At 43.2% G+C, this 25,847-nt stretch overlaps 1 protein-coding gene across 1 annotated transcript in view; it reads right to left on the minus strand.

Annotated features, from left to right (window-relative positions):
- The window catches only part of eaf2 (ELL associated factor 2), a 56,089-nt gene that overhangs the window by 24,072 nt on the left and 6,170 nt on the right, over positions 1-25,847 (minus strand). The window contains exons 2-3 of the mRNA XM_059967654.1: positions 24,274-24,368; positions 20,626-20,762 (exon numbers count right to left, since the gene is read on the minus strand). Of these exons, the coding sequence (XP_059823637.1) occupies positions 20,626-20,762; positions 24,274-24,368 (232 nt within the window). The remainder of the gene's footprint in view (positions 1-20,625; positions 20,763-24,273; positions 24,369-25,847) is intronic.

Raw genomic sequence — 25,847 nt, forward strand, 5'->3', positions numbered from 1 at the left:
TATTAGATAGGCATATAAAAGATTTAGAAATGGAGAGCTGTGCAGAAGGGAGGGGTTAGATTATTCATAAAGTAGGTTAAAAGGTTGGCACAGCATTATAGGCTGAAGGGCCTGTACTGTGCTGTATTGTTCTATCTTCTAAGAGGCTAAAAAAGTTGAGCCTTTACTCCTTGAAATTTAGAAAAATGAACAGTAATCTTAAGCAGGTATAACAGGGTACACATCAAAATGTTTTCAGTGGTGAGAGAGTTTGCAATGAGGGGGGACTATTTTAAGATGAGACCTTGGCTTCAAATAACTGGCATGTGACAAAAATCTCATAAAAAGGTATTAAATCTCTGGAATTCCCTACGCCAGAGAGTTGTGGAGGTAAGATTATTAGAAGCACTTAAAGTACATAAATTTTTAAACCATCAGGAATCTGGCACAGGAAGAGTTAAAGCCTGGGGTATATCAAACATTATCATACTGAACAGGGGGCAGGCTTGAGAGACCAGGAAACCTCCTGCTGCAATTTTCTTGTGCTGCTATGTTCTAGTGAGCTTACTTGCAGCAGAGGAAATGCTGCACAGTTAAAAACACCAGCGTTAACAGGCAGCGTTAACCCTTGGCCACACGGAGCCATTCTGATTCCGATGAGTGGCACAGTAACGTAGCAGTTAGCATAATGCTTTACAATACCAACAATCATGATTGTGCTTCAATTCTCACCACTGCCTCTAAGGAATTTGTACATTCTCTCTGTGACCATGTGGGTTTCCTCCGGGTGCTCCGGTTTCCTCCACATTCCAAAGACGTATGAGTTAGGGTTAGTAAGTAGACATGCTGTGTCAGTGCTGAAAGCATGGTAACACTTTCAGGTTGCCTCTAGTGCAATCCTCAGACTGTGTTAGTCGTTGATGAAAATGACGCAGTTCACTTCACGTTTCAATGCATATGTGTGACAAATTAATCTCATCTATTCACTTTAATTACAAGAACATGCAAAGTGGAAAACAGAGTAAGAAATGACTACCAATTTGCAGATGTATGGAAACAGACAACCAAAACAGAGTGCCATTAATAAAAGTTAATTATAATCACTTATGACACACCTGGCTATTTAGCCCAGGATAATCTCTTGCACTCGAAGGGATACCCAGCTATATGCCATATCCCTGCCGTCACCCTGCAGCCTAATTAGTTAAACATTTCAAGTGCATATTCAGGCACTTTATCTCTGCACTTATGGCACACTTCAGATTCCCACTATGTTCTGCATGCAAATAACTCAGCTCAGCTCCTTTCCCATTCCTCTACCACACACTGCAAATTTAAGCCCACTGGTTAACAACCCAAGGTAGATTAAAGGCTCACATTACTGAAAGGTACAAAAACCACCCCTAAAATGCCAAACTGAAGATTGGACTTTTATCTCTAGGACTAGAATAAGAGGAGGGTGCAGCTGGCGTGAAGCTCGGCACAGAGTTTGTGTCTTCCCTGTGAATTTGTGGGTTCCTCCAGGTCCTCGTTTTCCTTGCACATTCCAAAGACGTAGCGGTCAGTAGGTTAATTATACACCCAAGAAAGTCTGCAGATGCTGGAAACCCAAAGCAACAACACAAAATGCTGGAGGAGCTCAGCAGGTCAGGCAGCATCTATGGAAATTAATATACAGTTCACATTTTGGGCCAAGACCTTCTTCAGGACTGAAAAGGAAGGGGGAAGGTGCCAGAATAAAAAGCCGGGGGGGGGGGGGGCTGGGAAGATGGGAAGGAGGATAGCCAGGTAGGTTGGAAAGATAAAGGGCTGGAGAAAAAGGAATCTGATGGAACAGAGCGGACGATAGGAGACAGGGAAGGAGGAGGGGACTTGGGGAGGTGAGAGGCCAGAGTGGGGAATAGAAGAGAGGAGGAGAGGGTATTTTTTTTAAAACCAGAAGGAGAAATGAATATCCTTGCCAACATGTTAGATGGAATATACCCAGATGGAATACAAGGTGTTGCCCCTCCACCCTGAGGGTGACCTCATCTTGACTTAAGAGGAACTCATGGACCAACATGTTGGAACTGGCATGAGAATCAGAATTAAAATGTTCAGTCACTGGGAAGTTCCACTTTTGGTGGATGAAGTTGATGTGCTCAACAGAGGGGACCCCAATTTACGATAGGCCACTAATGTAGAGGTCGCATCCGGAGGACCGGACACATTAGACGACCCCAGCAGATTCAAAGGAGCGATGTTGCATCACCCCTGGAAGGACTGTTTGGGGCTCTAAAGGGAGTGAGGGAGGAGGTAAATAGGCAGGTGTAACACTTCAGCTGCTTGCAGGGATAACCGATGGGGTGGGACAAACGGACAAGGGAATCACAGAGGGAGCATTCTCTGTGAAAAGTGGAGGGCGGGGATGGTAAAGGGTAATGATATGTTTAATGGTAGGATCCCTTAGGAGCTGGCAGAAGTTGTGGAAGATGATGTGTTGGACATGGAGTTTCACGGGATGCTAGGTAAGGACAAGAGGAACTCTATCACTGTTAAAGTGGCAGGAAGATGGGGTGAGCGGGTGTTTGGGAAATAGAGGAGATATGGTCGAGGGCAGCATCAATGATGGAGGAAGGGAAACCCCATTCTATGAAAGAAGAGGACATCTCTGATGTCCTGGAAAGGGAAGTCGCACCCTAGGAACAGATCTGGCAGAGGCAAAGAAACTGAGAAAAGGGAATACCATTTTTACAGGAGACAGAATGGAAAGAGGTATCATCAAGATAATTGTGGCAGAGAAAGAGTTGTGGAGCATTCCCAGGAAAAGCCTGGACATGGACTATCCTACGTAGCCAACCAAGAGGCAAGCATAGCTGGGACCCAGTAACTGCCCATGGTTACCCAGTGAGTATGGAGAAAGTGTGAGGAGCTGAAGGAAAAATTGTTGAGGGCGAGGACTTGGTTTGCCAGATGGAGGAGGGTGGTTGGTTCTTTTATTGAGAAAAAAGCAGAGAGCTTTAAGGCCATCTTGATGGGGGGGATAGAAGTGTATAAGGACTGGACATCATGGTGAAGATGAGGCAGTCAGGGCCAGGAAATTGGAAGTTACCGAGGAGATTAAGAGCTTGAGAAGTGTCACAAATGTAGGTGGGAAAGGACTGAGTCAAGGTATAAGGACGCAGAATCAGTAGGGCAGGAGCAGGCAGAGACAATAGGCCTACCCGGTCAGTCAGGTTTGCAGATCTTGGGTAGGAGGTAGAAGCCAGCAGTGTGGGGTAGGGGAACAATGAGTTTGCTGGCATTGGATGGGAGCTGATGAGTTCAGTGATGGTGTCAGACGGTTTTCTGATATTCCAGATTGGTACCCTCTTCAAGGGGTAGGTATGAGGAGGGATCTGAGAGTTGCCACCTGGCCTCAGCAAGGTAGAGGTCAGTGCACCACACCATAACTGTAACACCTTTTGCCTATAGGTTTGATGGTAAAACAGCAAGGCTTCCCTGGTAATGCTCCATAATGCTTCCTCCGTTACATAGATGACTGCATCCATGCTGCTTCATGCACACATGCTGAGCTTATCAATTTCATCAACTTCGCCTCTTACTTCAACTCTGCCCTTAAATTCACATGGCCCATTTCTGATACCGCCTTCCCCTTTCTCGATCTCCATCTCTATTTCTAGAGACAAACTGTCAAACAACATCTTTTATAAACATACCATTTCCCACAGTTATCTTGACTATATCTCTTCCCACCCTGTCTCCTGTACAAATGCTGTTCCCTTTGCTCAGTACCTTTGCCTCTGCCGCATCTGTTCCCAGGAGGCAGTTTTCCTTTCCCGAACATCAGAGATATCATCCTTCTTTAAAGAAAGATGGGATAGCTACACTCATTTAAGCATTCTGTTATATTGGTATTCATGCTCATTATTGACTCCTATTTATTTATTTCTGCATTTGCACAGTTTGTTTACAGTTTATAGTTCCTGATCGTTACAGTTTACAGTTACTGGTCTACAGATTTGCTAAGTATGCCTGCACAAAAAGAATCTCAGGGTTGTATGTAGCTACATGCATGTGCTCTGATAATAAATTTTACTTTGAACTTTGAACCAGGTTTCCCTTCCTGCAACTTTGCTGCTGCCCTCCATTTCCCAATCATCCACACTCACCCCATCTTCCCACTGCCTTAACAGTGGTAGAGTTTTTCTTGTCCTTACCTACCACCCCATGAGCCTCAGCATCAAACACATCATCCTCCGCAACTTCCGCCACCTCCAAAGGGATCCCACGACTAAACATATCTTTACCTCCCCCGCCTCACCCTGGTTTCTGCACGGATTACTTCCTCCGTGATTCTCTTGTCCATTCATCCCTACCCACTAATCTCCCTCCTGGTACTTGTCCCTGCAAGCGGCCTAAATGTTACACCTGCCCATTCATCTCCACCCTCACCTCCATTCAGGGCCCAAAACAGTCCTTCCAGGTGAGGCAACACTTCACCTGTAAATCTGCTGGGCTCTTCTATTGTGTCCACTGCTTCTAATGTGGTCTCCTCTACCTTGGTGAGACCAGTTGTAAATTGAGGGATCGCTTCATGGAGCACCTCCACTCTATCCATCAAAAGTTGAACTTGCCAGTGGCCAAACATTTTAACTCTGATTCTCATTTACATTCCAACATGTCGGTCCATGGCCTCTTCTCGTGCCATGATGAGGTCACCCTCGGCGTGAAGGAGCAACACCTTATATTCTGTCTGGTTAGCCTCCAACGTGGTGGCATGAATATTGATTTCTCCTTCCTGGTAAAAACATTTCCCACCTCTCCCCTCTTCTATTCCCCACTTTGGCCTTTAACCTCTTCTCACCTGCCTATCACCTCCCCCCGAGTCCCCTCTTCCTCCCCTTTCTTGCATGGTTCATGCTCCTCTCCCATCAGATTCTTTCCTCTCCAACCCTTTATCTTTCCCACCCACCTGGCTTCACGTATCACCACTCACTATCCTCTTTCTCCTCCCCACACCTTTTGTTTTGGTGTCTTCCTCTTCCTTCTCAGTCATGAAGAAGAGTCTCGGCCCAAAACGCCAATTGTTTATTCCACAGATGCTGCCTGAGTTCCTCTATGTGTGTTGCAGTCATTGCAAATTGTCCTATGATTAGACTATGGTTAAAAATAAGTGGGTTTCAGGGCAGTGCAGCTCGTTGGGCCAGAAGGGCCTATTCTGCACTGTATCTCTAAATTAATAAAATAGAGGCAGCAGTAATGTTCAGACAGACTCTGTGAAGGCAACACCTGCAATACTAGGTTAATAAAAAGACAAATTGCTGCAAGGAACTCCACAGGTCAGACATCAACATCTGCATTCTGTCTGCCAGCTCTCTGACTTGCAACTTTAATTCCCCTTCCTATTTCCAAACCAATCTGTCTGCCCTTAGCCTCCTCCACTGTCAGGGTGAGCCCAAATGCAAACAAGAGAAAAAGCAGCTCATATTCCACACGGGTGACCTACAAGGTATGGACACTGAAATCTCCAATTACAGATAATTTAGTCCTTGTCCATTTCTCTTCTTCTAATCTACCCAGATCTTCCTGTACACAATAATCATTGCTTTTTTTCCACCCCCTTGCCTATTCTATCCACCTGCCCATTACCTTTCCCAGTGGGTACCCCTCTTCCCATTATTCCCATCTGCCCACATCACTTCCCTTATTTGATTCCATGCTCCGCCTTCCTCTCCTATTACATCATCTGTAAAACTTTGTTAGCTCTACCTGCTCCAACACCATGTTTCAGTTTGCTGACGACACCACTATCGTTGGCCAAATCAAAGGAGATGACGAATAAGCATGTAAGAAGGAGCCTGAAAAGCTAGCTGAAAGGTGCCACAACAACCTCTCACTCATTTGCAGCAAAACCAAAGAGCTGATCATTGACTATAGGTGGAGGATACGAGAAGTCCATGACCCAGACCTCAACAGGAGGATCAGAAGTAAGAGAAGATTATTAATTTTAAATTCCATCACCCAGGCCATGCTCTCTTCTTGCTGTTGCCATCAGGAAGGTGGTACAGGAGCCTGAGAACTCACACCACCAGGCTCAGGAACTCCTCAACCATCAGCCTTTTGAAGCAGAGGGAATAAATTTACTGAACTGTTTCCACAAACTATCAACTCACTTTCAAGGACTCTTCATTGCTTGTTCTCGATAGTTATAGCTTGCTTGTTTGTTTATTTATTTATTTGCTTGCTTGTTTGTTTTCATTTGTATTTGCACATTGGCTGTTCGTCCATTTTGAATTCTATTGTGTTTCTTTGTATGTACTGTGAATCGCTGTAAGAAAATTCTCTGGTTATATAACCATATAACAATTACAGCATGGAAACAGGCCACCTCAGCCCTTCTAGTCCGTGCCGAATGCTTACTCTCACCTAGTCCCACCTACCTGCACTCAGCCCATAACCCTTCATTCCTTTCCTGTCCATATACCCATCCAATTTTTTTTTTTAAATGACAAAATCAAACCTGCCTCTACCACTTCTACTGGAAGCTCATTCCACAAATATATATAGCTTGTTCCACATATATAGTGTCATACATGTACTTTCATAATAAATTTACTTTGAACCTATCATCTCTAAGCCTCTGGTGCTATTTTGACCCTTCCCTACCTCAAAAGACTCCATATGCCAAATAATTCCTCCTCACCTGGATCTTAACTCTTACACCCAGTGCAGCCTCCTGTATATCAGTAAGACCTGATGTAGACTGGGTGACCACTTCGCTGAGCATTTACATTCAGTCAGTCAGAAAAAGCTGGACCTCTCTGTAGCCACCCACTTCAGTTCCACTTCCCATTCCAACATGGCAGTACATCGCTTCCTCTACTGTCACGATGAGGCCACAGTCAGGTTGTAGGAGCATCACCTTGTATTCCATTATGGTAGCCTCCAATCTGATGGCATGAACATCGGTTTCTTGAACCTCCGGTAATTGCCCCCCCCTTTCACAATTCCCCACTTTTGTTTCCTTCTCTCATCTTATCTCCTTACCTGCCCACCACCTCCCTCTGGTGCTCCTCCCCCATCCCTTTCTTCCATGGACTTCTGCCATCATCTCCCCCACCTCCAGCCCTTTATCTCATTCAATAATCAACTTCCTGGCTCTTTACTTCACCCCCTCCCAGGTTAACCCATCACCTGCCACCTTGTACTTCTTCCTCCCCTCCCCCTGCCTTCAGACACTGACTTTTCCTCTTCCTTTCCAGTCCGGAAGGGTCTCAGGGTCACATTGACTAGTCACTCTTTTCCATAGAAGCTGCCTAGCCTGCTGAGTTCCTCCAGTGTTTTCTGAATGTTACTTTGGATTTCCAACATCTGGAAATCTGTGATCTTACTTGCCAGCTCTTCCCCATCGCAAATTAAGGGTCTCAACCAGCAATGTCAATCACCCATTTCTCTCCACAGATGCTGCCTGGCCCAGTAGTTCCTTTTTCTACTCCTGATTCCATTATTTGCAGTCTCTTGTGTCTGTATTATAGAATTACATTTACTTCAGTACTATATAGCCCTTGAAAGATGCTGTATCTTTGGAAGTACAGTTTCATCAATCGAGACGGTGCCGAGGAGATTTACCAGGATGCTGCCTAGATTGGAGAGCATGTCTTATGAGGATAGGTTAAGCGAGCAAGGGCTTTTCTCCTTGCAAAGGAGGATGAAAGGTGATTTGACAGAGGTGTACAAGAGGCATAGAATGAATGGACAGCTGGAGACATTTCCCCAGGGCTAATATGAGGGGGCACAATTTTAAGGTGATTGGAGTATAGGGGAATGGTATGTTTTGTTTATACACTTGCTATCTTAAGGCAAATCAGAGTAGATAAATTCCCAGGACCTGAGAGAGTATTCCCTCGGACCTTGAAGGAGACTAGTGTTGAAATTGCAGGGGCCCTGGCAGATAGATTTAAAATGTCGGTATCTACGGGTGAGGTGCTGGAGGATTGGAGGATAGCTCACGTTGTTCCTGTCTGCTGTGGCCACTCCTGGTTGCCACCCACTTCAACTCTGCTTCACGTTCCCATTCGGATATGTCCATGCATGGTCTCCTCTACTGCCATGATGAGGCCAAACTCAGGCTGGAGGAGCAACACCTCATATACCATCTGGATAGTCTCCAGCCCCTTGGTATGAACATTGAATTCTCCAACTTCTGGTAATTCCCTCCCACTCCATTCCCCCATCCCAGTTTCACACTGCCTCCTCCTCTAGCTGCTTATCACCTCTCTCATGATTCTGCCTTCTACTACACAGTGCTTTCAGCTTACATTCCTTCATCACCTTTCCTGCCTATCCCCTCCCCCACCCCTTGATTGGTTCTTAATCGGACATCCACCAGCCTTCTTCCCACCCACCCCCCACCTTCTTCATAGGGCCCCTGCCCCCTCCCTCTTCAGTCCTGACGAAGGGTCTCGGCCCAAAACATTGACTGCTCGTTTTCACGGATGCTGCCCGACCTGCTGAGTTCCTGCAGAGTGTTGTACGTGTTGATTTGACCACAGCATCTGCAGTGTACTTTGTGTTCACACAGAGAGTGGTGCGAATGTGGAATGAGCTGCCAGATGAAGTGGTAAATGCAGGCTCACTTTTAACATTTAAGAAAAACTTGGACAGGTACATGGATGAGAGGTGTTTAGAGGGATATGGGCCAGGTGCAGGTAAGTAGGACTAGGCATAAAAATGGTTCAGCACAGCCAAGAAGGGCCAAAAGGCCTGTTCCTGTGTAATGTTCTATGGATATGGGGAGAGGGCTGGAAAATGGGATTGAGAGGGATAAGAAATCTGCAGGGATAGAATGGTGGAGCAGACTTGATGGGCCAATTGGCCTAATTGTGCTACTACACCTTATGGAACCTGCTGCCTGGAGCAGTAGTAGAGGCAGATACATTAGGTACATTTAAAACACACTTAGACGGGCACATGGATGAAAGAAAAATGGACAGCGATGTTGTTGGGAAGGGTCAAAACCTGAGAATTGTTGAACATTGCAAACTGTGATTGTGACTTTCATTAAGCAGTGGTAAATTTACAGTTACACACAGAAAATGCTGGTAGAACACAGCAGGCTAGGCAGCATCTATAGGGAGAAGCGGTCGACGTTTACAGTTATGGTCTTAGAATTAGAGCCAAGCTCCCAGAGCCCTTGTTACTTATTCATTTACTAGGGAGGGGCAAGCATCATTAATAAGGCCAGTATTCACTGCCCATTTCTAACTGCCAAGGAGGAGAAAATGAGCCAACTGTTTCAACCATAGAGGTCTGTGTATTGAAGGTACTCCCACAAATTGGTTAAGTAGGGAAATCCCAGATTCAGACCAAATGAAGCTGAATGGTTAAAATATATATATAAAAAAAGTGTTTATCAAGGTCAAATTTTCTTGCCACCAAAAGAAATGTGCCTACAGACATTAGAAGTTGAATAGAGAGTCAACTTCTGAAGCTTTGCAAATTATCAAGGTAGTTATCACAGGGATTTATTCTAGCTAGTTCCGCAGGGATCTGTACTGGGACCTCTGCAGTTTGTGATGTATAAGAATAACCTGGATGAAAATTTAGATGGGTGGGCTAGTAGGTTTGCAGATGATACAAAGATTGGTGGTGTTGTGGATAACATAGGAGACATGCAAAAAATATATCAGGATATAGATCAAATGCAAATACAGGTGGAGAAATGGCAGATGGAGTTTAACTCAGCCAAATGTGAAGTGTTGCACCTTGGTAGAACAGGCTTGGGTGAGGTGAAGTATCTGCTAAGTTTCTCCTTTTGTTCTTAATTCTTTGTTCCTCATCTGTTAGGACATAGTAGTGTAGAGAGAATGGCTCCAAGGGCAGTGTTTCGTACCATGTATGAGATGTGGGAGAATTTCAGTCTACTGGATAAACACATCTGTACCAGGCGAACTGAGCAGCAGCTCAATGACTATCACCTCATACAGGAGACTGAGGAAGGTGATAGACAGGAGCTACAGGGAGGCAATCACCCCTAGGTTGCAGGAGGCAGGTAACTGGGTGACTGTCAGGAAAAGGGAAATGCACAGCCAGTGCAGAGTACACCTGTGGCCATTCCCCTCAATAATAAGTATATGACTTTAGATACTATTGAGGGAGACAACCTACCATAAGGAGGGGGAAACCGCAGTGACCAGGTCTCTGGCACTGAATCTAGTGCTGTGGCTCAGAAGAGCAGGGAGGTGAAGAACACTGCAGTGGTGATAGGAGATTCTATAGTCAGAGAAACAGAGATGAGATTCTGTGGGTGCAATAGAGACCCCGGGTGGTATGTTGCCTCCCAGATGCTGCCAGGGATATCTTGGATTGGGTCATTGGTCAATGGAAGAGTGAGCAGCCAGAAGTCTTGGTACATACTGGCACCAATGACAACGGGAGAGAAGGAGGTCCTGCAGGGAGATTTTGGGGTGGATTGCTGCCAGTGCCATGAGCCAGTGAGGGTAAGAATAGGATGACCTGGTAGATGATTGTGTGGCCGATGAACTGGTGCAGGGAGCAGGGGTTCAGATTCATGGATCATTGGAATCTCTTCTGGGGAAGGTACAACCTGGATAAAAGAGACAGATTATACCTGAACCCGAGAGGGACCAATATCCTTGCGAGCAAGTTTGCTAGTTGTTTGAAGGGTTTAAACCAATTTGGCAGGGGGATGGGAACCGGACTGATAACGCTGAGGATGAGGTTGTTGCTTTACAAACAGAGACAATGTACAGTGAGACTCTTAGCAAGGAGAGGCTGATAATCGGGCAAAATTGCAGTCAACAGGATGTGTTGCAATGTAAAAGGCAGACAAAAATCAAAAAGAGTGACTACAGGACTGAAGGTGTTACATTTGAATAGATTCAGTCTACAAAACAAGGTATATGAACTAGTAGCACAGTTACAAACTGGCATGTATAACGTTGTGGGCATCACTGAATCATAGCTGAAAAATGATTGTAGCTGGGAGCTTCATATCCAAGGATACACATTGTATCAAAAGGACAGGCAGGCAGGTAGGTAGAGGAGATGGTGTCGCTCTGTTGGTTAAAAATGAAATCAAATCATTAGAAAGAGCTGACATAGGGTCGGAAGCTGTTGAATTGTTGTGGATAGAGCTGAGGAACCGCAGGGGTAAAAAGACCCTTAGGGGAGTTGCATACAGACCCCAAGCAGTAGTAAGGATGTGGTCTACAAGTTACAACAGGAGGTAGAAAAAGTATGCCAAAAGGGCAATTTTACAATAGTCATGGGGGACTTCATGATGTAGGTAGATTGGGAAAAATCGGGTTGGTGCCGGATCCCAAGGGGGGAATTTCTAGAATGTCTATGAGATGGCTTTTTAGAGAAGCTCGTGGTTCACTCAAGTTAAAGGAACCTTTAGGGACAATGATCATAATATGATCGAATTCACTCTGCAATATGAGAAGGAGAAGCTGAAGTCAGATGTATCAGTATTACGGCAGAAAGAAGAGAGAAGAGCTAGCCAAAATTGTTTGGAAAAGAACACTGACAGGGATGACAGCAGAGCAGCAATGGCTGGAATTTCTGGAAGCAATTCAGAAGGCGCAAGATATATACATCCTGAAGGGGAAGTAGTATTCAAAAGGCAAGATGACACAACCATGGCTAATAAGAAGTCAAAGCCAACATCTAAACCAAAGCAACACACACAAAATGCTGGTGGAACGCAGCAAGCCAGGCAGCATCTATAGGGAGAAGTGCTGTCGACGTTTTGGGCCGAGACCCTTCATCTGGACAAACGGTCTCAGCCCAAAACGTCGACAGTGCTTCTCCCTATAGATGCTGCCTGGCTTGCTGCGTTCCACCAGCATTTTGTGTGTGTTGCTTGTATTTCCAGCATCTGCAGATTTCCTCATGTTTGCCATCTAAACCAAAGATAGTGCATATAATATAGCAAAAATTAGTGAGAAGTTGAAGCATTGGTACGCTTCTAAGAATCACCAGAAAGAAATTTAAACAGTCATAAAAAAGGAAAAGATGGAATACAAAGCCAATAATATTAAAGAGGATACCATGAGTTTCTTCAGATACATAAAGTGTAAAAGAGAGGTGAGTGTGGATATCGGACCACTGGAAAACAATACTGGAGAGGTAGTAATGGAGGACAAGGAAATGGCGGACAAACTGAATAAGTATTTTGTATCATTCTTCACTGAGGAAGATGCTAGCATTATGCCAGAAGTTCAAGAGTGTCAGGAGCAGAAGGGTGTGAAGTTGCCATTACTAGGGAGAAGGTTCTTGAGAAACTGAAAGGCCTGAAGGTAGACAAGTCTCCTGGATCAGATGGTAAAATCCCCAGGTTTCTGAAAGAGGTGGTTGAAGAGATTGTGAAGGCATTAGAAATTATCTTTAAAGAACCAATTGATCCTGGCATGGTTCCAGAGGTCTGGAAAATTGCAAATGTCATTCCACTCTTCAAGAAGGAAGAGAGGCAGAAGAAAGAAAATTAAAGGCCAGTTAGTCTGACCCAGTGGTTGGGAGGATGTTGGAGTCGACTGTTAAGGATATGGTTTCAGGGTACTTGGAGGCACATGATAAAATAGGCCAAAGTCAGTATGGTTTTCTCAAAGAAAAATCTTGCCTGACAAATCTGTTGGAATTCTTTGAAGAAATAACAAGCAGATAGAGAAAGGAGAATTGGCGGATGTTGTGCACTTGGATTTTCTGAACGCCTTTGACAAGGTGCCACGCATGATGCTGCTTAACAAGCTACAAGCCCATGATATTACAGGAAAGATTCTAGCATGTATAAAGCAGTAGCTGATTGGCAGGAGGCAAAAAGTGGGAATAAAAGGAACCTTTTCTAATTAACTGCCGGTGACCAGTGGTGTTCCACAGAGGTCTATGTTGGGACCAATTATTTTAACATTATATGTCAATTATTTGGATGATGGAATTTATGGTTTTGTAGCAAAGTTTGTGGATGATACAAAGATTAAGTGGAGGGGCAGGTAGTTTTAAGGAAATAGGCTACAGAAGGACTTAGATTAGGAAAATGGGCAAAGAAGTGGCAGATGGAATAGTGTTGGGAAGTGTATGGTTATGCACTTTGGTAGAAGAAATAAAATAGTACATTATTTTCCAAATAGAGAGAAAATTAAAATTTTTGAGGTAGAAAGGGACTTGGGAGTCCTTATGCAGGATCCCCTAAAGGATGATTGCAGGTTGGGTCAGTGGTGAGGAAGGTAAATGAGACATAAACATTCATTTCAAGAGGACCAGAATATAAAAGCAAGGATGTAATGTTGAGATTTTATAAAGCACTGGCGAGGCCTTAATTTGAAGTATTGTGAGCATTTTGGCCCCACCCAAGAAATGATGTGCTAACATTGCAGAGGGTTTAAAGGAGGTTCACGAAAATGATTCCGGGATCTAAAGGCTTGTCATATGAAGATATGAAGTGCATATGATAGCTCTAGGCTTGTATTCATTGGAATTCAGAAGAATGAGGGGTGACCTCATTGAAACTCAGTGAACAGTGAAGGGACTCGATAGAGTGAATATGGAGAGGATGTTTCCTAAGGTGGGGGAGTCCAGGACCAGAGGTCACAGTCTCAGAATAGAGGGGCATCCTTTTAGAACAGAGATGAGGAGGAATTTCTTTAGCCAGAGAGTGGTGAACCTGTGGAATCTGTTGCCATGGGTGACTGTGCAGGTGAAGTCATTGGACATACTTAAGGCAGTGGTTGATAGATTCTTGATTGGTCAGGGTGTGAAGGGATACAGGGAGAAGGCAGGAGATTGGGGCTTAGGCCATAACAGTACAAGACCATTAAAATGTAACTTTCTGAAAGTGACTACACATTTGTTGAGGATGCATATGAAAAGCTTGCCTTTATTAGTCGAGGTATTGAGTTCAAAAGTCAGGAAGTTATACTGCAGTTTTATAAAATTTTAGTTTGGCCGCATTTGGAGTAGTGCATGTAGTTCTGGTTGCCACATTATACGAAGGATGTCAAGGCTTTGGAGAGGGTGCATGAAAGGTTTACCAGGATGTTGTCTGGTTTAGAGAGATTACGCTATAACGAGAGGTTGGACAAAGTTAGGTTATTTTCTCTGGAGCAGCAGAGGCTGAGGGGAGATCGGCAGAGGTTCATAAGATTATGAAAAACATAAATAGAGTAGACAGATAACTTCTTTTTCCAAGGGCTGACATTTCTAAAACCAGAGGGCATGCATTTAAGGTGAAAGGGAGTCATTTCAAAGGAAATATGAAGGGCATGTATTTTCTAATACACATTTGCAATTTTTTAATTTCTTCATGCACTTTAGGAAGGGTGTTTCCAAGCTGAATACTTTACAAGATAATGGCGCTAATAGTGGATTTTATGTACTTTGTCCTGCTTTGTGGTTGAGATCATAGATTTATGAAACACTATTCATTGTTTAAAGTACATACATGTCACCATACCCTGAGATTTTTGCTGACATTCACAGTAAATACAAACAATAGAATCGATGAAAGACTGCACACAAAGACAGAGAAACAATCAATGGGCAGAAGTAAACAAAAAGTACAAATACAGAAAGGAAAAAAAGAAAACCTAATAAAAATTGAGAATATGAGTTGTAGAGTCCTTGGAAGGGAGTTCATAGGTTGTGGAATCAATTCAGAGAAATGAAGTTATCCACTTCTGGTTCAGAAGCCTGATGGGGTAATAACTGTTCCTGAACCTGTTGGCATGTTCCTGAACCCAAGGTTCCAGTACCTCTCTCCTGATGGCAGCAGTGAGAAGAAAGAATGACCTGGATGCCAGAGGTCCCTGATGATGTCTTCCTGCAACAGCACTCAATGGTGGTGAGGGCTTTTCCCTGTGATGTACCGAGATTTTTCCACTACCTTTTGCAGGCTTTCTCATTCAGTATAAAATCATGCATGATATGTGGGAGTGTGATATCACCCCCTACTTCTCCATATAGAGGTTTCTGGAAATCCTGAGTACTGTACTTATTTCCAAGAAAATAATGGCTGAGGGTCAATTGAAAATTTCAACAAGATTGGTAGAAGTTTGTTAGGAAGTTACTAAGGATTAAATTTAACACCCACCTTAAAGTGTGGGTTGAAATGTTAAAAAAATAACTGAGGAGATCAAGAAAACTACATTAAAACTTTCTATTCATTGCATTTACTGGTGAAGGTTGCAAGGACACTCATTTCTGGAGTCTTGGAAAGTGAGTTCAATGCTCACGGAACAGTAAAGCACAGACAAGGTCCTTCACCCCCACAATGTGCCAATCTTTCAATCTACACTACAGTTTTCTTTCAACCATGTGCTGGGGTTGGAGGACTCTGATCGTATGGCTGGGTGAAAGGAAGGTTTCCCTCGACAATCAAATTTCTGAATGGTCCACGAACACTACCTTGCCATGAACACTCTTTTGCGCTGTTTTACATTCTAACTTAACAGTAATTTTTGTCTTCAACTTTACTGCTGCCACAATACAAATTTCTCAACTCGAGTCAGTTTTAAAATAAATATGATTCTGATCCTCTGTAACTGTAATATTTTATTCCACATTCCATTATATTTTTCCTTTATTCCCATAATGCACTACAGTGATGAAATGATCAGTATGGATAGCATACAAAACAAAGTTTTTCATTGTACCTCAGGTTATGTGACAATGATAAACCAATTTACAAATATAATTATTATATTATCACAAGTTTACAACTTGGAAAATACTCAGACTTTCAGTTAGCTTCATACTGCCTGCAATGAATTTAAATTGTAAAATACCAAAATAAATTTTGTGTACATTGATAAAGATTAAAGAGATTAGCTTTTTTTTTAAACATAGTGAAATGTGTAATTTGTGTCAACAGCCGATACAGTCTGAGGATGTGCTGGGGCAGCCCACTGGTGTCATCATGCTACCGGTGCCAACACAGCATGGCCACAATGTACTAACCTGTACTAGCCTGTTGATCTCTAAAAAAAAATGTAAATAGCTTCTCCTATTCCAGCTTCTCAGAGTTATTTATCACAGAAACAGTCCCTTTGGCTTATCCGTAATGACCAATGTATCTCCAACTCTTTGATCAGCCTCAAATCGCCTATCCTCACAGAAGCATCTCCTTTCCCAGTTGCAATTTAGAGCTTCTCAAACCTGTCACTTTGAGACAACTGAAAAAGGTCACTAATTGCCCAAATTGCCCAACAGTGTACTTAGGTGCTGTGCCAGGGACAGAGCTGACCAGCATGCAGAGGATTTTACTGAAACCTATAACCTCTCCCTCATCCTTGCTGTGGTCTCTGCATGTTTCAAAACCATCGTACCAATCCCAAAACAGTCTGTCATCAGTAACATGCCTCAGTGACCACAGACTGGCTCTATTCACCCCCATGGCCGCCGTGCCAGGAGAGACTGGTTATGTCCCTCATTAACCCCCCCCCCCCCATCCCTGTTACTCTACAAGGCCAACAGATCAATCGAAGATGCCATCTTCTTCACTCTCCGCATTCTACTGGAACACCTGGAGCATAAGGACTCTTACAGCAGAATGCTTTTTAAATCGACCACGGTTCTACCTTCAACACCATACTCCCTGCAACAGTTAACTGTTAAACTACACAGTCTGAGACTCAACATACCAATTTGCAACTGGTTCTGGACTTTCTTACAGATCACACCCAGACAGTCAGACTAGGAAGGTACACATCAATCTCCCTGACCCTGAACACCAATGTTCAATGCATCCTGCAGGGATGTGTACTGAGCCTGCTCATTTTCACTCTTTTTACTCATCCAACTCCATCCTCAAATCTGCAGATGACACCACAGTATGTATAACACAAAACAGCATCCAGAGAAGAGGTACAGAAACTGGCTGAATGTTGTAATAAACATAACCTCTCACTCAACATCAGAACAAAGAAATGATTATTGATTTCTGGAAATTAAGGTATGAACAAGTTCCACTACTCACAAATGGTGCAGTAGTGGAAAGGGTCTCCAGCTTTAAGTTCCTGGGAGTGAACATCGCAGAAGGGCCCTCTTGGACCACCAACACCTCCTTGATAGTAGGGAAGGCTCAGCAGCACCTATAGTACCTTAGGAGTTTGTAGTACACACTTCAGATTTTAAAAATTTATCACATGTACATTGAAACATACAGTGAAATGTGTCATTGCTTGCAATGAGCTGGAGGCAGCCCGCAAGATTTGCCACACTTCAAGCACCAACATATCATGCCTACAATTCACTTAGACTGTACGACACAGGAGCAGAATTATGTTGTTTGGCCTATCCACTCTGAAATATAGGAGAAAACCAGAGCACCCGAAGGAAACCCACAGGGTAACGGTGACAACATACAAACTCCTTACCGGCAGCAGCAGGAACCAAATCTCAATCAGAGATCGCTTCTGCTGTAAAGTGATCGTGCTAACCACTATGCTGTCCACTGATGTACCAAAGTAGTAGAAACATAGAAAATAGGTGCAGGAGTAGGCCATTCGAGCCTGTACCGCTATTCAGTATGATCATGGCTGATCATCCAACTCAGAACCCTTTCCTTCTATACCCCCGATCCCTTTAGCCACAAGGGCCATATCTAACTTCCTCTTAAGTATAGCCAATGAACCGGCCTCAACTGTTTCCTGTGGCAGAGAATTCCACAGATTCACCACTCTCTGTGTGAAGAAGTTTTTCCTCATCTCGGTCCTAAGAGGTTTCCCCTTTATCCTTAAACTGTGACTCCTCGTTCTGGATTTCTCCAACATCGGAAACAATCTTCCTGCATCTTGCCTGTCTAATCCCTTTAGAATTTTATACGTTTCAATAAGATCCCCCCCTCAATCTTCTAAATTCCAGTGAGTATAAGCCTAGTCGATTCAGCCTTTCTTCATATGAAAGTCCTGCCATCCCAGGAATCAATCTGGCGAACCTTCTTTGTACTTCCTCTATGGCAAGAATGTCTTTCCTCAGATTAGGGGACCAAAACTGCACACAATACTCTAGGTGCAATCTCACCAAGGCCTTGTACAACTGCAGTAGGACCTCCCTGCTCCTATACTCGAATCCTTTTGCTATGAATGCCAACATACCATTTGTCTTTTTCACCACCTGCTGTACCTGCATGCCCACCTTCGATGACTGGTGTACGATGACACCCAGGTCTCGTTGCATCTCCCCTTTTCCTAATCGGCCACCATTCAGATAATAATCTGTTTTCCTGTTCTTGCAACCAAAGTGGATAACCTCACATTTATCCACATTAAATTGCACCTGCCATGAATTTGCCCACTCACCTAACCTATCCAAGTCATCCTGTATCCTCTTAGCATCCTCCTCACAGCAAACACCGCCACCCAGCTTTGTGTCATCCACAAACTTGGAGATGCTGCATTTATTTCCCTCGTCTAAATCATTAATATATATTGTAAACAACTGGGGTCCCAGCACTGAGCCCTGCGGTACCCCACTAGTCACTGCCTGCCATTCTGAAAAGGTCCCATTTACTCCCACTCTTTGCTTCCTGTCTGCCAACCAATTCCCTATCCACATCAATACCACGTGCTTCAAATCTGCTCACTAATCTCCTGTGTGGGACCTTGTTAAAAGCCTTTTGAAAATCCAAATATACCACATCCACTGGCTCTCTCCTATCCACTCTACTAGTTACATCTTCAAAAAATTCAATAAGATTAGTCAGACATGATCTTGCTTTCACAAATCCATGCTGACTTTGTCCGATGATTTCACCACTTTCCAAATGTGCTGATATCACATCTTTGATAACCGACTCTAGCATTTTCCCCACCACCAATGTCAGGCTAACTCGTCTATAATTCCCTGGTTTTTCTCTCCCTCCTTTTTTAAAAAAGTGGGGTTACATTAGGCACCCTCCAATCCTCAGGAACTAATCCAGAATCTAAGAAATTTTGAAAAATTATCACTAATGCATCCACTATTTCTTGGGCTACTTCCTCAAGCACTCTGGAATGCAGACCATCTGCCCCTGGGGATTTATCTGCCTTTAATCCCTTCAATTTACCTAACACCACTTCCCTACTAACATGTATTTCCCTCAGTTCCTCTATCTCACTAGACCTTCAGTCCCCTACTATTTCCTGAAGATTATTTATGTCCTCCTTAGTAAAGACAGAACCAAAGTAGTTATTCAATTGGTCTGCAATGTCCTTGTTCCCCATGATCAATTCACCTGTTTCTGACCGTAAGGGACCTACATTTGTCTTAACCAATCTTTTTCTTTTCACATATCTATAAAAGCTTTTACATTCAGTTTTTATGTTCCCTGCCAGCTTTCTCTCTATTGTCCATTGTCTATAATCTTTTCCCCTTTCCTAATTAAGCCCTTTGTCCTCCTCTGCTGGACTCTGAGTTTCTCCCAGTCCTCAGGTATGCTGCTTTTTCTGGCTAATTTGCATGTTTCTTCTTTGGACTTGATACTATCTTTAATTTCCCTTGTCAGCCACAGGTGCACTACCTTCCTTAGTTTATTCTTTTGCCAAACTGGGATGAACAATTGTTGTAGTTCATCCATGCGATCTTTAAATGCTTGCCATTGCATATCTACCGTCCAACCCTTTAAGTGTCATTTGCCAATCTATCTTAGCTAATTCACGTCTCATACCTTCAAAGTTACACTTCTTCAAGTTCAGAACCTTTGTTTCTGAATTAACTATGTCATTTTCCATCTTAATAAAGAATTCCACCATATTATGGTCACTCTTACCCAAGGGGCCTCGCACAACAAGATTGCTAACTAACCCTTCCTCATTGCTCAATACCCAATCTAGAATGGCCTGCTCTCTAGTTGGTTCCTCAACATGTTGGTTCAGAAAACCATCCCGCATACATTCCAAGAAATCCTCTTCCTCAGCACCCTTACCAATTTGGTTCACCCAATCTATATGTAGATTGAAGTCACCCATTATAACTACTGTTCCTTTATTGCACACATTTCTAATTTCCTGTTTAATGCCATCCCCAACCTCACTACTACTGTTAGGTAGCCTATACACAACTCCCACCAGTGTTTTCTGCCCTTTAGTGTTATGCAGCTCTACCCATATCGATTCCACATCCTCCAGGCTAATGTCCTTCCTTTCTATTGCATTAATCTCCTCTCTAACCAGCAATGCTACCCCACCTTCTTTTCTTTCCTGTCTATCCCTCCTGAATATTGAATATCCCTGGATGTTGAGCTCCCATCCTTGGTCACCCTGGAGCCATGTCTCTGTGATCCCAACTATATCATATTCATTAATAACTATCTACACATTCAATTCATCCACCTTGTTACGAATGCTCCTCGCATTGACACACAAAGCCTTCAGGGTTGTTTTTACAACATTCTTAGCCCTTATACAATTATGTTGAAAAGTGGCCCTTTTTGATTTTTGCCCTGGATTTGCCTGCCTGCCACTTTTACTCTTCACCTTACTACTTTTTGCTTCTACCCTCATTTTACACCCCTCTGTCTCTCTGCACTTGTTCCCAACCCCCTGCCACATTAGTTTAAATCCTCCTGAACAGCAGTAGCAAACGCTCCCCCCAGGACCAGGTGGTGTGCAATACAATCCAGTGCATATTGTCCTTATCAGAGTAACACAGTCAGCGTGGATTACCCACCTGGTTTTCTTCACTGAGATGTTGCTGCTGAGCTTTTCAAGCCGATATTCCCCAGTGTCATGATTTACAATGAGAATACACTCTTTGAGGTATGGTCTCTTTGAGCCCTTAAACACTGACATGGGTGGTGTTGATCCCTGTCCAAACAAAAATCAGAAATTCTAGTTTGAAAAGCAAAGAAAATTAAGACCAGTGTTGATATTCATTATGGCCTGGACAGCACTGTTTAAAAGGGTATGGTATTGGTATTCATGGTCACATGTACTGAGGTATGTGAAAAGTTTGTCTTGCGTACTGTTCATAAGATCAAATCATTACACAGTGCATTGAGGTAAAATAAGGTAAAACAACAAACAATGTAGAATAAGGCGTAAAAGCTGCCACAAAAAGTGCCGTGCAGGTAAAAAATAAAGTGCTAAATCATAACAAGATAGATTGTGAGGTCAAGAGCTCATCTTATCGTACAAGAGGCCCGCTCACGAGTCTGACTGTGGGATAGAAGCTGTCCTTGAGCCTGGTGGTAAGTGCTTTCAGACTTTGTATCTTCTGTCCAATGGGAGAGGGGAGAGGAGAGAATGTTCAGTGAAAGGTCTTTGATAATGCTGGCTGCTTTACAAGGCAGCGTGAAGTACAGACAGATTCCATACAGGAAAGGCTGGTTTCCAAATAAGTTGAGCTGTGTCCATAACTCTCTGCAGTTTCAGCAGTGGCTTCATGAAAAAGGATTTGATCTATATATTTGGAGACACAAGAGACTGCTGATGCCTAACCTGGACCATGAAATAAACAAACTGCTGAGGAACTCCACAGGTCAGGTAGCATCTGTGAAGGCTAGTGCTTCAGGTCAAGACCCTGATGCAGAGGTTGAATTCAAAATGTCAACCATTCTTCTGCTCCGCAGCTGCTGCCTGACCAGAGTCCCTTCATAAGCTTGTTTCCTGCTGCGAAATGTACCCTTAAAGGAAAAAACTAATTCCAAGGCTATCTGGAAAAAATACAGCAGCAAGATTAAGCTGATAACAGAAAGACCATAGACAGATACGATGGGCTAATTATTGTAGCATCTTGGAAAGCCACGAATTAGCTGTGACTCACTATATAAACTCTCTCAGATTGGTCACAAGATTCCAGATTCAACCAGCCCTCCACAAACTCTTTCATAAAGTTCATTTTAGTGCATCCCTGAAGGAGTGTTACACTGTTAGAGATGCTGTTTTGCCATAAGACCATAAGTCATAGGAACAGAATTAGGGTCATGCACCTATCAAGTCTGCTCTGCCATCCCATCATGGCTGATTTGTTATCTCTCTCACACACCATGATCTTACCTTCACCCTGTAAACCTTTGATGCATGGACTAATTAAAAACACTATCAACCTCCATTTTAAATATATAGAGACATAGAAAACCTACAGCACAATACAGGTCTGGGATACACTATATCTCAGAATCATTCTCATGAACCTCCTCTGGACCCCCACCAATGCCAGTACATAGATAAGGGGCCTAAAACCACCCACAATACTCCAAGAGCGGTCTGTTCAATCCCTTATAATGCTTCAGCATTACATCCTTGCTTTTATATTCTAGTCCTCTTGAAATGAAGGCTAACATTGCTTTTGCCTTCCTTACCACCAACTCAATCTGCAAGTTAACCTTTAGGAAATCCTGCAAGAGATCTCCCAAGTCATTTGCCCCTCTGATTTTTGAATTTTCTCCCCAGTTCGAAAATAATTTATGCCTTTATTCCTTCTACCAAAGTGCACAATACACTCTCCTACACTATATTCCATCTTTCACTTCTTTACCCATTCTCCCAATCTATCCAAGTCTTTCTGCAGACTCCCTGCTGCCTCAGCACTATCTGCCTCTCCACCTAGAATTGTTGTATCATCCACAAATTTGGCCACAAAGCCACCAATTCCATCATCCAAATCATTGACATAATACACGAAAAGATGTGGTCCCAACAACAAACCTTTCACAGCACCACTAGTCACCGGCAGCCAACCAGAAAATCAGATCAGAATCTTTATTCTCTTTATTCCCATTCTTTGCCTTCTGCCAGTCAGACAATCTGCTATCAATACTAATATCTGCAACTCCATGGGCTGTTACTCTGAGTAGCTTCATGTGCAGCAACTTCTCAAAGGCCTTCTGAAAATCCAGGTAAACAACATCCACTGATTCTCCTTTATCTATCCTGCTTTTTATTTCCTCAAACAATTCCAACAAATTTGTCAGGCAAGATATCTTGCCTATTTTAGCATGTGCCAAGCACCCCAAAACCTCATCCTTAACAATGGACTCCAACATCTTCCAACCACTGAAGTCAGGCTAACTGGCCTATAATTTCCTTTGTTCCGCCTCCCTCCTTTCTTAAAGAGCAGAGTGACATTTGCTATTTTCCAGTACCATTCCAGAATCTAGTGATTCTTGAAAGGCCATTACTAATGCCTCCACAATCTCTTCAGCTACCCCTTTCAGAAACCTGCGGTGTAAACCTTTCAGCTTCTCAAGCAGGTTCTTCTTAGTAATCACTACTACACTCACTTCTGCCCTGTCATTTTCCAGCAGTCCAATATCATTCTTGCCTCTTGTACTTTTTTTTTTTAAAATGTATCTGAAAACTTTTGGCATCCTCTTTTATATTATTATTTTCACATCAGGCTCTGTCTTCTCTCACGGTTAAATGTCAAAACAGTTACTGTGAAGCTCAGGGAAATCAATTCCTAGTCTCTCTCAACATTATTAAAACATTTTTTAAAATATTGACACCCGTAAGAAATTGACTAAGCAGAAACTGACTACTATGTTTTCTACACTGCAAAAGTGACCACAACAGTACTGAGACACACTGGTGGGATGTTCAAGATATTCCATAAGTGCAAGTCCTTTTTCAGGAGGTTCAGAATAGATAAATAGGCATCCATTAGTCTCGAGAGACCATGGATTTGTGCCTTGGAAAGTTTCCAGGGCGCAGGCCTGGGCAAGGTTGTATGGGAGACTGGCAGTTGCCCATGCTGCAAGTCTCCCCTCTCTATGCCACCGATGTTGTCCAAGGGAAGGGCAAGGGCCGATACAGCTTGACACCGATGTCATCGCAGAGCAATGTGTGGTTAAGTGCCTTACTTAAGGACACAACACGCTGCCTCAGCTGAGGCTCGAACTAGCGACCTTCAGATCACTAGACCAACGCCTTAACCACTTGGCCACACGCCAACAGAAGGGTTTTGAAAATAAGGAGGATAATTATAGGGAGAATGTCAGAGGTATTTATTCATTTATTTTTACTCAGAGAGTGGTAGGTGCATGGAATGCCATTAGGGAACTTAAGAAACATTTATATCGGCACATGGATAGTAGAAAAATGGAGGTGGGGGAAGAGAGGGTTAACAGGTCAGCATAACTTCATGGGCCAAAGGTCCTGTACTGTGCTGTAATATCCTATGCTTTAAAATAAAAAACAAAGTTGTTTGCCAAATGCAGTAAGAGGAAATTTTTCCTTTGTATCTTGTAATGTACCTACACTGGACATTTATCCATTGTCCATCCTATGTACTGCCTGAATTCCAAATGGAAGTGTATCAAGTTGACATCTCAGACAACTTAGCCATCTAGCTGTCTACATTTGTTCAAGTTCTTACCTCTATGTTCGGCAAGGTGATTGTGATTTGTTCCCCTTTGCCCACTTCAAGGTCTCCTTCACATGTTGTGTCAATGGATGCTGGCTTGAAATCATCTGAAACAAAGAACTGGAGCCATTACATAATGACAAAAGATCCTGTCAAACTGCAGTGTTGCGTATTAAATGGCTCATTGCCTGCCTGTTGAGAAAGAAAACCACGTACCTTTGAGGAACCCAAATGTAACACAGCACCTATATACCAAAAAGTTGGTGAAACTCAGTGAAAGCAGTAGGATGAAGGTTTACAAAAAGAGGTAATGCAGATAGAAAACCTGTAACACATCAGCCTCTCATTATTTGTCACATGTATATGTAATATTAGATCATTTTTCTCAATAAATAAATTAACAAGTATAATGCTTTTAGCGTTATTTATTTAATGGGGTTCTCTTTATCTAGTTTTAGGACACATGAAGATCTGATCACACTTTAGGTCATATTTATGCAGAAATAGAGAAAATTCTACAAGATTCACGAACTTTCTAGTACCACTGTAAGCACTGAGGTGAGTAAAGTGATCCTCAATGATTCAGGTACCTGATAGCTATAAGGTAATAAATGTTCCTGAATCTGGTGGTGTGGGATCTCAGACTCCTGTACACAGCTGAGTCTGAGCTGTTCCTGATCGGTGGCCTGGTGGTCTACTTCCCAGCCATCGGTTCAATTCTGACCTCAAAGCTTTCTGTGAGGAGTTTGCACATTCTCCCTGCAAATGCATGCATTTCCTCCCATGGTCTAACAATGTACGAGGTGTCGGTTAACTGTGGATTGGAAAGTGGCAGAATCTGGAAGAAGTGAAAGGGAGTATGGGGTGGGGAGGTATAAATTGGGATTAGAGTAGGGTTAATATGAGTGAATGCTGGTTGGCACTGAATCAATGGGTCATGCAGTCTGTTTCTCTGCAAGTACAAATGAAACCACCACCAAGATTCAGACCTTCCCTGCAAATTTGCTGATGATACTAAGCTGGTGGCAGTGTGACATGTGATGAGGATGTTAGGAGAATTCAGGGTGACTTGGATAGGCTGGGTGAGTGGGCAGATACTTGGCAGATGATGTTTAATGTGAATGAGTGTGAGGTTATCGACTTTGGGAGTAAGAACAGGAAGGCAGATTATTATCTGAAGGGTGTAGAGGTAGGTAAGGGAGAAATACAAAGAGAACTAGGAGTCCTTGTTCATCAGTCACTGAAGGTGAATGAGCAAGTGCAGCAGGCAGTGAAGAAGGCTAATGGAATGTTGGCCTTTATTACAAAGGGAATTGAGTACAAGAGCAAGGAAATCCTCTTGCATTTGTACAGAGCCCTGGTGAGACCACACCTGGAGTATTGTGTACAGTTTTGGTCTCCAGGGTTAAGGAAGGACATCCTGGCTGTGGAGGAAGTGCAGCGTAGATTCACGAGGTTAATTCCTAGGATGTCTGGACTGTCTTACGCAGAGAGGTTAGAGAGATTGGGCTTGTACACGCTGGAATTAAGGAGATTGAGAGGGGATCTGATTGCAACATATAAGATTATTAAGGGATTGGACAAGA

This window comes from Hypanus sabinus, chromosome 4 (genome assembly GCF_030144855.1).
Source record: "Hypanus sabinus isolate sHypSab1 chromosome 4, sHypSab1.hap1, whole genome shotgun sequence".
NCBI classification, from domain to species: Eukaryota; Metazoa; Chordata; class Chondrichthyes; order Myliobatiformes; family Dasyatidae; genus Hypanus; species Hypanus sabinus.